The 12,002-nt window shown below is 36.8% G+C and overlaps 1 protein-coding gene across 6 annotated transcripts in view; it reads left to right on the top strand.

Moving 5' to 3' along the window:
* LOC136033081 (cytochrome P450 4C1-like) overlaps positions 1–12,002 on the top strand; it is a 183,052-nt gene that overhangs the window by 53,367 nt on the left and 117,683 nt on the right. For all 6 annotated transcript variants that reach the window (XM_065713683.1, XM_065713682.1, XM_065713684.1 and 3 more), the window contains one exon: positions 8,691–8,800. In XM_065713683.1, coding sequence (XP_065569755.1) covers positions 8,691–8,800 — 110 coding nt within the window. The remainder of the gene's footprint in view (positions 1–8,690; positions 8,801–12,002) is intronic.

Below are 12,002 nucleotides of genomic sequence, written 5' to 3'. Positions count from 1 at the left end.
ATGTGCCAAGTGTGCTATTATCAGCAAAACAAACAAGGACATCAGAAGATGGCGAACTATAGCTGGCACTATGGGCAAGGGAAGGTTTAGGATGACAGAGTCTACAACAATTAATAAGTTTCTGCTGTTTTACTGCGTAAAAAAGATCATTACATAAATTAAAAATAGCACTGGCCCTAAAACTGATCCCTGAGGAACACCAAAATTCACTTGTGAGGGTGAACGGAAAAGTGGATCGACAGAAATTAACCTATCATTCAAATAAGATTAAAACCAAGAAAATACATTACCCCTAATTCCAAAATGAGACATCTTCGATAGAAGAATTTCATTGGTTAAGGAATCGAATGCCTTGCGAATATCCAGAAATATAGCAGCCGGAATTAGTCCCGAATCCAATGCAGAATGTATAAAATTCAAAAGGGTCATACAGGCATGCTCAGTGGAGTGCTTCATTCGGAAACCAAATTGAAAATCATGAAGAAACTTTTTAGATTTTAGAAATTTAAGGAGACGAGAAAGCATAGCCTTTTCGAAGATTTTACTAAATACTGATAAAATTGAAATCGGTCGATAATTTGCTGGATCATTTCTTGGTCCACCTTCATACAGAACAATAATCCGAGCACGCTTGAGAGCATCCGGAAAAATGCCATATTTAAATGAAAGATTAACAAGTTTTGTTAGAGGCACACCTATTGAAGGGAGAATAGATTTAACTACCTTAGTAGGAATAGAATCTGACCCAGATGAGGACGAGTTTTTCAGGCCATTAACAATTTTAGTAATTTCACTTTCTCTTACTGACTCTAGAAACATAGACTTAACAAATGACTGTCCGAGGTAAGATCTAAAGTCCGAAATAGACCGAGATAAAGTAGCTGTGGAAGCAATATTTTTACCAATACTAGCGAAGAATGAAGTGAATGCTTCTTGGACATTAAGCTCACCCTCTACAGTTTCATCACCAATGACCAGACTCTTAGGTAAAGAGCTAGATTGAGAACCAGGTTTAAGGACAGAATTTATTACCTTTAAGTTTTATGAATATTCTTGTCACACGCAGCAAAATTATTTAGATAATAGAGAGATTTGGCTTTCCTACACAAGAAATTATATATATTCCGGTAAATCTTGAATTGACAATGACGAATAGCATCGCTGAAAGTGTAGCGCATTTATAAGACCTCCAGAGATTATTTTTCCTTCTCCAGCTTTTGAGAAGTCCGGATGTCATCCATGGGTTTAGAGGAACACTCTTTTTAGACCTGCGATTAGAAGGTGGTACTTTACAAATTCTAAGAATAGCCTCTTTTATGTTTCCAAAAAACGACTCAAATAAACAAGAAAAATTCTTATCAATATCAAATAGGCTCCATGAAATTTTCGCTAATTTAGAACCAAGAAGAGATAACTCATTCTCACCAAACCTAATAGAATAGGAATCAAACACTTGAGCCTGGTTATTCTTTCCCCGATTAAAACTAAACCAAGAATATATGGAAAAATGATCGGAGATATCAGTATCTAAAATTGAGTTTCCCTTCAAGCTAAGCGTAGAGAAGATATTGTCAATCAAAGAAGCTGTAACATTAGTTACTTGTGTGTGGATGGATGTAGTTGGTAGAGTTCCTGCGGTAAGCATGGTTGAAAGAAAATCAACTGAAGCCGAAGAATTTGAATCTATAAAATTTATATCAAAGTGACCCCTTATGACTAACTGACACGGACGTTTCAATATTATGTCAAGTATATCCTCAAGATTCCGAAGAAACAACGAAACGCACCACTAGGAGAATGATAAATATGGCACATCATTATATCAATACCATTAAAGAGGGTAAAATACCACAATCATGTCTAAGGTAAATACCGTTCTGTTCAAACAGGCGAGGTGTATGAAAAACATTAGAAATCTCAGATCTTTTGTAGGGGAGTAGTTTCCGGTCCCAAGATCTTCTTGTGCATGCACCTGGGTCCATAGGCCATACTGCAATATTATCAAAAGATGTTTTCCATAGTGAAGCTTAAACGAAAAACTATGTCTTAGATTCAATGACTTCAATCCGTAATAAATTGAGGAAAGATCAGGAGTAGTTTCATCAGGATGAGGAGGGGGTTACTCCTCCAAAACACCTAACTCATTACGCTAAAGTTTTTTAATACTTTTAAAAAAGCTTCTTATTGTTCTAATCAAACGCACTTAGTGTTTCAGGAGTCGTTCTTAAAGTATTGGGACTGAATTTAAACCTTAGCGTAATAGGTGGGTATTTTGGAAGAGCAATCCCATCATATGCGTAATAATTTCTGTTCGTTTCAAGTTTTAACATTGCTCCTTACTTTCAGTTGAAGAAACTTGTTTTTTTAAATGTGATTTCTGATCGTTTTTAAATAATTCCAGGAAATCTGGCCACTCCTCCAGGGAAAAATCCCTCGTCCCCAAAAACTTATTCTCTAGACAATTCAATCCTAGTGAAAATTTACCCCGGACAAATACTCTTAATATCTCGACGCGTAAAATTGAGTCGCCAAGGAAAAAGCAAGACGAAAGAAGAATTTCGTATAGGAATTCCGGCAAATTCCCCAGGTATAAAATTTCCCCTGAAAAATTCAACCCATGAAAACCTCCCTCCCCATGGAAAATTATCAACTTGGAAAATGCTACAAGCAGAAAATTCCTCCCCCTCGTAAAATGTATGCATACTTCTCAATAACAAATACTATATGTAAACAATGGGTAAATTTTGTAACTTAAAGTTCTTTTCCCAGGGGCTGTGGGAGGTTCATGATATGCCCAAATATATAGTCATCCGGCCTTTCAACTATGCTGAACAAAATGACTACCTCAAAATTTTGATCGGACGATTTCGACAAAAATGAGCGTGGGAGGGGGCCTAGTTGCCCTCCAACTTTTTTGGTTACTTAAAACAGCTACTAGAACTTTTAATTTCCGTTCGAATGAACCTTATCACGATATTCTAGGATCACTAGGTCGATAAAATCACCCTTGGGAAAAAACACTTATCCTGGCAAAATCTACAAAATTCCACATTTTTTTTTTTGAAACCTCTACAGTAGGGCTCGCTGACATGCTGATCCTGATGTTGTGATTTTCATTAAGATTCTATGACTTTTAGGGGGTGTTTCCCCTTTTTTCAAAAATCAGGCAAATTTTATCAGGCTCGTAACCTTGATGGATAAGATTAAACTTAGTAAAACTTATATATTTGAAATCAGAATAAACCTCAAATAGTTTTGGTATGTCTATTGGTATAAAATTCCGTTTTTTAGAGTTTCGGTTACTATTGAGCTGGATCGCTCCTTACGACCACTAACTGTTTGATCTATGAAACTGACGAGATCTGTTTCTGCCACCAAATCCTGAAGCCTAGCTTGGGCTTCTCAAGGACCGAATTTACACATTAGTTGAATAGAGTTGGAAGAGAGAACGCGGCCTAGTTTTACTCCAAACGTAACCAAAAATTATTTTCGCTATTCGTCTTAGACCCACACTTGGCTGAGTTATTGGTCGTGAAATGCCTTAATGAGCTGGAGAAAGTAAACTAGCATTTCGTCATTATCTAGAACTATCCACAGTTTCTGACGAGTAATTCAGTCAAGTCAATAATGTTAAACTATGAAAAAAGTACCTTTCAAATTGCAGATTGATGAGCCAAAGTGCAAGGTTTTTGCCAGGATAGCCCCCACCTAGCAGAAACCAGCTTAGTTATCCTGGGTTCTTCGTTTTCCTTGCCTCCTCGAAGCAGTTTAGCTGTATTATGCCAAATATTTTTTTTTCTATTGGATTTTTCGCACGGTTATTTCTGCTTTCATCCCTTTTTTATAGACAGATATCCAAATACTGGATATCTTACTGAATTTATACTAGATTTATTGGAATGAGATCCAAATTGTAATAACAGGTTACATTTGAGATAGTATAATTATCATTAAAATTTATGCATTTAGTACGTATACACGCTTTAAAGCTGATCCTTGTCGTTGAAAAAACCGTTTTAGGACACGTAATTATCCTTATCCAAACCCTTTTCCGCTTTCTTCTTTCCTTTTGATATTGTATGTGTCTAACGAAGAAATATTCACATACTTGGGGGTTAATCCGATTCTCAGAGAATATGAAGTTTTTTATAGAATTTGAGGTTCTCCCCTAAATTGTTTCGTATATGCATTCAGTAAGTCAGGATATGTACAACAAAGCTTTGCTGAGTCTAATTTTATTGGGTCGAAAAAAATTGATAATAATCAAGGTAAAATTCAGTATAAGCTCTCGGCCAACATCATTTTAAATTCATTGCCAAGTACGGGTTCTTTTTTTGGTCTTTAAATTTCTTTTTCATTTGGAAGTCTCGTGATTAAGCGCAGGGTATACCGCTCTTCGCAACATGATTAAAAGATCTGGATTCATGGTTCGATGACAATTGTATTATAAACCATGACCAAATGCAGCAATATTTGTAATGACCATTTCTTTATGCTGAAAATAAAGTACGGCTCAGCAAATGCTCAATTGACGGTACATCCTTTTTTACTCGCATTTACAAAAACTTGTACTTTTGTATACTTTCTCTTTTCTGCTCCCTAATTATTGTATGACTTGTTTTTTTTTTCAAGACCTTCAAAAAAAGATAGGTTGTATGGGCAAAAAAAGAAAAGTTTGATACTTGAATTTTGTAGAAAAAACGGCATTGTGAAATTCTTAAAGGCGCAACCCTTGACTATTTACAAAGGCGTCTCTCCCAAAAGAATCGATGTATTCTGCAGGGAGTCATCCTGCAGACCTCATAATATATCAAATTTTAGTAATAGTGACATTAAGCTGCTAAACAAAAGTATATTGACTCAAATATCCTTTGAGTCAAAAGAATAGTCAATTCGTCTTCAAACCGAAACAGAACTAATTATGTAACTGGCTTGCTTTCAGCAGGTGTAACCAAGATTTGGCTCTAGAAATGGCCAACAACAGTGATATGACTATGCGAAAATAGTTTATATAATTACCAAATTTAAAATAGAAAGGTCAAAAAGTCGTATAGGGCCAATTCATAGTTTCTGAACATTGAAAGAGCTATTTTCAGGTCATTAAAATAAAAATAAATTTTTGTTCAGAGATTTATCAAGGAACCTCTCCAATACAAAATGAACATTTCTCAATAACTTCCGGCCCTTACCCCAGGGGCTGCATAAGATGTACTATCTTCGCATAGATTTTTTATATACTGTGATATTTATGATTAACGTGCCTACCTTAAAATTTGGATAAAATATGGTTTTGGCTGCGAAGGACTACGGGGACAAAACCTGGCGTTTGTGGGGACATCGTTGCCCTCCTATCCCTTTTAACTCGTGAAAAAGGTGCTAGGACCCGCAGTCTCTGTTTGAAAGAAGCCCTGTAAGAAATTTCTACGACCAACGGCTTGTTACAGTCAAAAAAGGAAAAACAGCAATAAAACGCACCTACAACACGTTAAAAAACAAAATTTGCAAATTCATAGCTATAGAATTGAAAATTCCGTTAAACAGTTCTTTAGCAGACAAAATATGGCGGTTTGATTTTTACGAAGAGCATATTATTCTTGGGCGGGAGAGGAGGTGCGTTCTTTACTTTTTCTTAAATTTGTCAAATGTATTTATGCTAATAGTCTTTAAAGAATACCTCAAACAAAGAAATATTTTAAAAAAATTTCTATGAAAAGTCATGAGTAAATCTAAAACTAAACAGAAATTATGGTAGAAAGGAATTTGATTATAGAGTATGTCAAACCTCAAAAGAGCAGAAATCACTAAGAATGAGAGGGTGATTTTAAATGAACTGACATTTCTGTGAAAAATAAGTTAAAACTTACGACTATCATAAATTGGCAAAAAACGAATATTCGACTTTCCCGGATGAGGTAGCTTTTGGTGTACTGACCACATAAAGGCCGACCAGCTCATGAATGAGCTTTTGAAAACGCCAAAGGTGCGCCTGAGCGTTTCACCTTTCCATTCATTGTCATGAGTGTCACCACTGTTTGTCAAGCAAACAAAAGTCATTGGTTACGACCTGGCGGGTTTTTGGTAGGTGTAGAACGGCACGGTACCGAGTGACTTCATCTCATCCCCACTTACTTCTTTTCTTGGCACTGAAAGCTCCGTTGCCGGTAACTCAGGTGTAGATTCTTCAATAAGTCCCATTCCATGAAAGCTATTCACGCCGTCGATAGTAGCAATATCATGATCGACGTTGTCTCCTACATACTGAAAAAATTGTGCTTTCTCTTCGGACTCTCCCAACAGCGTTAGATTTACTGCTGCACATTTCTCAAATTTTTTTTTACCTCTGAGTACGAAGAGCAGAAGCCAAGATTGTGCAGTGTGTCAATTAAAAATAGGGATGAGAAATGGTGATGCAGCTGCGAAGCCAGTCCTATTTGTACAGGAGACATTAAACCACGTGGTCTGCATGCCTGCATTATAACCTGTCCGATAGAAGATATTAGACGAGGCGTGTCGACCCCTATCGATGAAAGCAGTAGACAAAGAGATGGGTACACGAAGTTCAAACAGTTCTTTACTGACGATATCTTGTTAAGAAATTTGTAGGAATCCTTCCTTGTCGTAATGGATTTGATTTTCACTTCTTATCTTTCCAACGACTTTGATGAGCTGATCCCTTTCTCCGTTTTCACTACCTGTTTTTTTCTCTTGGTGAAATTCTCGTAATACCCTGTCAACCGTGTCTCTAAATATTACGAGTGTCTCTTTCCCATTTGAATCGGACACAACCACTTGTCCGCCATACTCACTGACTAGCCAATCTTGGCTTGACGAAAGCTGTAGGCCAAACTATCACAGTCAGTTTCAGAGAGAATATGAGCCTTTTTCCTTAAAATGATTGTCAGAGGTACATATTCTTCACTGTTGGCATAGCACCGAAGCGCTTCTTCAAGAGGGGCTTTCCTTGCACTATCGCAGGGTCTTCCCTTCCGTTCCTTTGGTGGAGGCATGTCACTCACTTCTTCTTGACCATAGAATTTTTGTGGAATCTCTTTTCCTGTCCTGAAGTTCACTGAGCATATTTGATGATAAACGACATCCTCTGCATGAGGGTCAGAAGTCTTTGAATTTATCCGACCAAGCACTGTCATGGCCCACTGATCGTCCAAGCTCTTACACATTTCACTAATCAAGTAGTCGAAGCTATGAGTTCGTACTGCAAAGCTTCAGCGAATTCACGACTTGTGATCTTGCATAATTTCACTGCTTGACCACAGAATAGGCAGTTCTTCGAAAAATCAAAGCGTGGAACTGAAGATCTGTTCGGGGGGCGGAGGCTGCAACCGGTTCTTTCCGCTCAAGTTTCCTTTGAGCGTTCTTTTCTCTGTCGATCCGACGTCTGTCACAGAAGTTACGACGACACACGGTGTGGACTTCATTTCCAGTCGTCAAAGCTATGCTACTACCTCTTTCTTTGCTTGCGTTATTCACGGCATCGGCTCCTTTCCCGGATAATGCGGCAGTGTTTTCACCGGGTTTGATGCTGCTTTGGCATATCGGGCAGACCATGTTCTCTTCATTGACGCTTCTAGAAGAAAAAGAGACTGATTATTTCATGCAACTTGTTTGTTCAGTAAATCCAGGCACAATCCAATCGGAATTCAACCCATCGCCAACTAGAAGAACAAATTCAGCTTGAATGATACACAGTAGATGGCATTGCACAAATGAAGTTGAAAAGTAGAAATGAATATCCACTCTTTTCCAAAATCAGAAGCATAATCTTAAACACTATCTCACTAAATATTTATAATCAACGCTTGCGGATCCCAGTTTATTATTTTGTCTTTTCTTTGCGGAAGTAAATAAAACGGCAAACACCTTGTATATAGCCATGAACACGCCGATCATCTAGCAAGTACTATGGTAGATGGATCTACTGATTAGATCAACTAAAGAATGACACTAAGGAATGGAAACCGCAAACTGGAAGGGGAGTTTGGAATGCTGGTTTGAAATTAGACTGTTCGAGACTCATATTCTAAGGCGCCATTCCTAGCTTGATAGGAAATGGTGAATCAACCGACAAATGATTAAAATAACTAGTTCACGTAGGTCAACTTTCACAGCGGATTTAGGTAACTTGATTTAGGTACTTGATCACGTAAAATCAAGTTTTTAGCTTCATTTTCGAATTCACTGTCATTGATTCCAAAAGAAACGGCCAAATAATGCAACAACCTCTTGATTTGGAGTTGTGCCCCCCCTCCGCTCTTTAAGGGTGGAAATGGGCATTAGGGTATGGAAAAAGGAAAATCTGAATTCAGATTTGGAGTCGGCATACTTGATTTGATAGGAAACGACTATTTATACTCAAAAATATTTATAAACACAAAAGTCCGATTCTTCCCCTTATTTTTCCCCTTCAAGGGCAGATTTGGGATACTTGTGCAAGGGGGATTCGGGAGGATTTTTTTTTGTGTGATTAAACTGATTTTTCTGAGCATTTTGGTGTAAAAAAAAAATTCTGTTGCAATTTCCCCGAGGTTTGACCATTTTTATCCGTATCTTTCCTCCACTACTAGAGAATTGAGAGACAGAAGGCTACCCTAACTTGAATTTTGAACATCGATGTTTTTAAGTTCACTTAATCACGACCTTAATATTTACTCTGTTTTTTTCTTCTTTTTTAGATACCATTCCTCCGTTTTTCATTGAGTATCCAAAAAAATATGGAAGGTTGTACAGAATGTGGCTTGGGCCTCAGGCGAGGATCGCCATATGTGGTGCAAAATATGCAGAGGTAAGATAATTTGTCTTCCCTTTCTAATATTAAGTAAAAAAAAAAGATTTTATGAACTGGAAGTACGAATCAACATTAAAACTCAAAACGAACAGAAATTATTCGGTATATGAAGAGGTTGTCCCCCTCCCCAATACCTAATTCTTTACGCTAAAGTTTTCATCAATTTAATAAAAAGCCTCCTATTCTAATTAAATAACCCTTGTTCTTCAGGAGTCGTTCTCGAGCAATTACGACAAACAGTCATACTTTAGCGTAAAGAGCAAGGTATTGAGGAGGGGCAATCCCTCCATATACAGAATAGCTTCTTTTCGTTTTGAGTTTTAATGTCGCTTCTCTCTTTCAGTTGAAAAAATTTATTTCTTAAAAATTAATTTCTGATTCTTTTCCAAATAATTCCGGTAAATTTGGCTCACCTTCTCTGAAAAATTTCCTCCCCGTACAAAAGGAGGAGAGGTGGGCACATTTTGAGCCGCACTGGGAAAATTTTGTGGGGGGGGGGTGTTAAGTGCCATCAGGAGCAAAGATTTAAATGGGAACATTTCATATTTTATTATCTTTAACCATTTTAGGGTCTGCTTATTTCCCAAGGTAGGGAAGCATTACCCATTGACCCCCCTGCCGGCATCCATGGGGCAACTGTGAAAACGGAAATCATTTTTAATAGGTCAGACCCCTTATCCTAAGAAATGTACAAACAGGCGCAATTTTTCTTATGTATGATTATCATTCTCAGCGCATTGCTACACCAATAATAAACTTGAATGCACAGAAAGGGATTAAAGGAGGGAGTGGTAATCTCCCTTTAGCTTAAGAAATCCCTAAATCAAACATTTCAAATAGCAAACAGTATATAAATAGCGACCCTTGTCAACAGAAACCAAAACTTTTAAAAACGAAGTTTTGATTGTGCAACAACAAAATCTGAAATTCATGCTTTTTCTACGTATGCACAAATTTATTAGTTTAAGCTGGCCATCAAAAGCTACAGGTAGATAAAAATCTGTATAAACTAAGATATAGGGATTAAAACTCCCTCTAAAAGGGTTTAAATATTAGGAAAATTTAGGGGGAAACTGGAAATCTTGGAAAACGCTTAGAGTGGAGAGATCGTAATGAAACTTGGTGGGAAGAAATTCTTAACTCTTGGCTTTTCCGCCCTCATCACATGTGCCATATGAACTCTTGGCTCTTGTTTTTTTTTTCAAGTGTGGTCATATATTTTTCCAATTGTTTTTTTTTTCCAAGTGTCGTCAATGAAAATTATCGCTTAATAGCACTTGTCCCTGCTTTAAGTAAGGTTTTGAGAAAATATTAGATACCAGGCTTTCCAATTGGTTAAATAAAAATAATTTAATACATGAGGAACAAGAAGGTTTCAGGACAGGGTATGGGACGACAGATAGTGTGTTTATTTTAAAGGCATTAATAGATAAATATGGAAAGGGTAAAACTTGTCTTTATGTGGGATTTCTGGATCTCCATAAGGCTTTTGATAGTGTCGACAGAGAGTTATTGAAGGATGCCATGCTAAATATTGGCCTTCCCCATTCATTTGTTAGATTGATAGTGAGCATGTATACTTGTGTGAGTGGAATCATTCAAGTTGGTAATAGGTTTTCGAAGCTTTTTGATATTAAGCGGGGAGTAAAACAGGGCAGCACCCTTTCACCTAAGTTGTTTAATATTTTTATTAATGATGTTGTTAATTTTCTAGAGAATAGATGGGCTCCGAAAGTTAGCCTAGGGACTCAAAAACTATCTCTCTTATTATTTGCAGATGATATTGCTTTGGTGGCTAATAAACCGCAAGATCTACAGACTCTTTTGAATCTCATAGAAGAATATTTGCATATAAAAAAGTTAAGGCTGAATACTGAAAAGAGCGAAGTTGTTATTTAAAAAAAAGGAAGAACGATGAAAAATATACATTTAAATTTAATAATAAGGAACTATTTATAAGTAAAAGAATAAAATATTTAGGCTTTATCTTATCGGAAAATGGAAGCCTAAGGAGTCATGTTGATGAAATAATTAAGAGAGGTAGGGTGGCCATGTCAGCATTATTTAGAAACCCGACGATAATGGGGATCAAAAACCTAAAAATGCATAAAAGAATATTTAACACAAAAATTTTACCCGTGATAGAATATGGAGCAGAGATATGGGGTGGAGAAACGGTGCAGCAACTGGAGTCCCTTCAGCTCCAGTATTATAAAAGAGTGTTTGGTCTACATCAGACAACTCATTCACAGATTCTGAAAGGTGATATGGGCCTGTTTTCTTTAAAGCTACGTAGGTATATTTTAATGCTTAGGTTCTGGTTGAAGTTAACTAAGAGTAATGAAGATAGACTAGTAAGAGCGGCATATGAAGAGATGTTGAAATGTGGTTTAAAAACCTCGTGGCCATCCCAAATTAAATCATTACTAGAAAAAGTAGGAATGCCTTATTTATGGAATAATGGTCTTTGCTCTCGTGATGTACCAACAAATTTAGAAAGCCAGGTACGATTTATATTTAGAGAGTCAGGAAATTCAGCATTGGCAAGGGCTGGTTTTTGGTTCTACAACCCTGCAACATTATAATCAGGCAAAACCTAGTTTTGGGGAGGAAGTTTATTTTAAATTTAACTTACCGGCTATGATTCTACGTCGTTGGATTCAGCTTAGGGCAAATTGTCTTCCAATCCAGAACAGGCAAAAAACGTTCGACAAAAATAAAATGATAGTTGGTCCTGATAGGCGGTATGTTTGTCCCCTTAGTAAAGATGATGATGAAGACTTGGATCATTTTCTCCGGAAATGCCCGGTGCTCTTGGATTTACGGGAAATTTATTTGCATGGGGTTAATTTGATGCTTCCGGGTATTCTACAAAATAGTAACCCAACCACAATATTTCGAGTGGGAGTATATATAGATAAATCTTTAATAAGAAGAAAAAGTTTTATATGATTAATTTCTTTTGTAGTTAGATTAGGTACTTTTTGCGTTGAATTCTGTTTTTTTGTGCGTGTTCGTACTGTTGTTAATTTCCTTGCTTATTTGTTATTTATTTATATTTTTGTGTATATGGCCCACGGGTTTTTGAAATACACTTATCTATCTATCTATCTATCTATAAACCACTAAATGCTGTTTACTGAAAGTTTTCATTCGAATGGATATTTAAAGGTCTAGTGCCGTTTTTCAGTAACAAAAG

The sequence above is a fragment of the Artemia franciscana genome, chromosome 11 (genome assembly GCF_032884065.1).
Source record: "Artemia franciscana chromosome 11, ASM3288406v1, whole genome shotgun sequence".
Taxonomy (NCBI): domain Eukaryota; kingdom Metazoa; phylum Arthropoda; class Branchiopoda; order Anostraca; family Artemiidae; genus Artemia; species Artemia franciscana.
The sequence above is the reverse complement of the archived record's forward strand: the minus strand, read 5'-3'. Positions and strand labels throughout refer to the sequence as shown.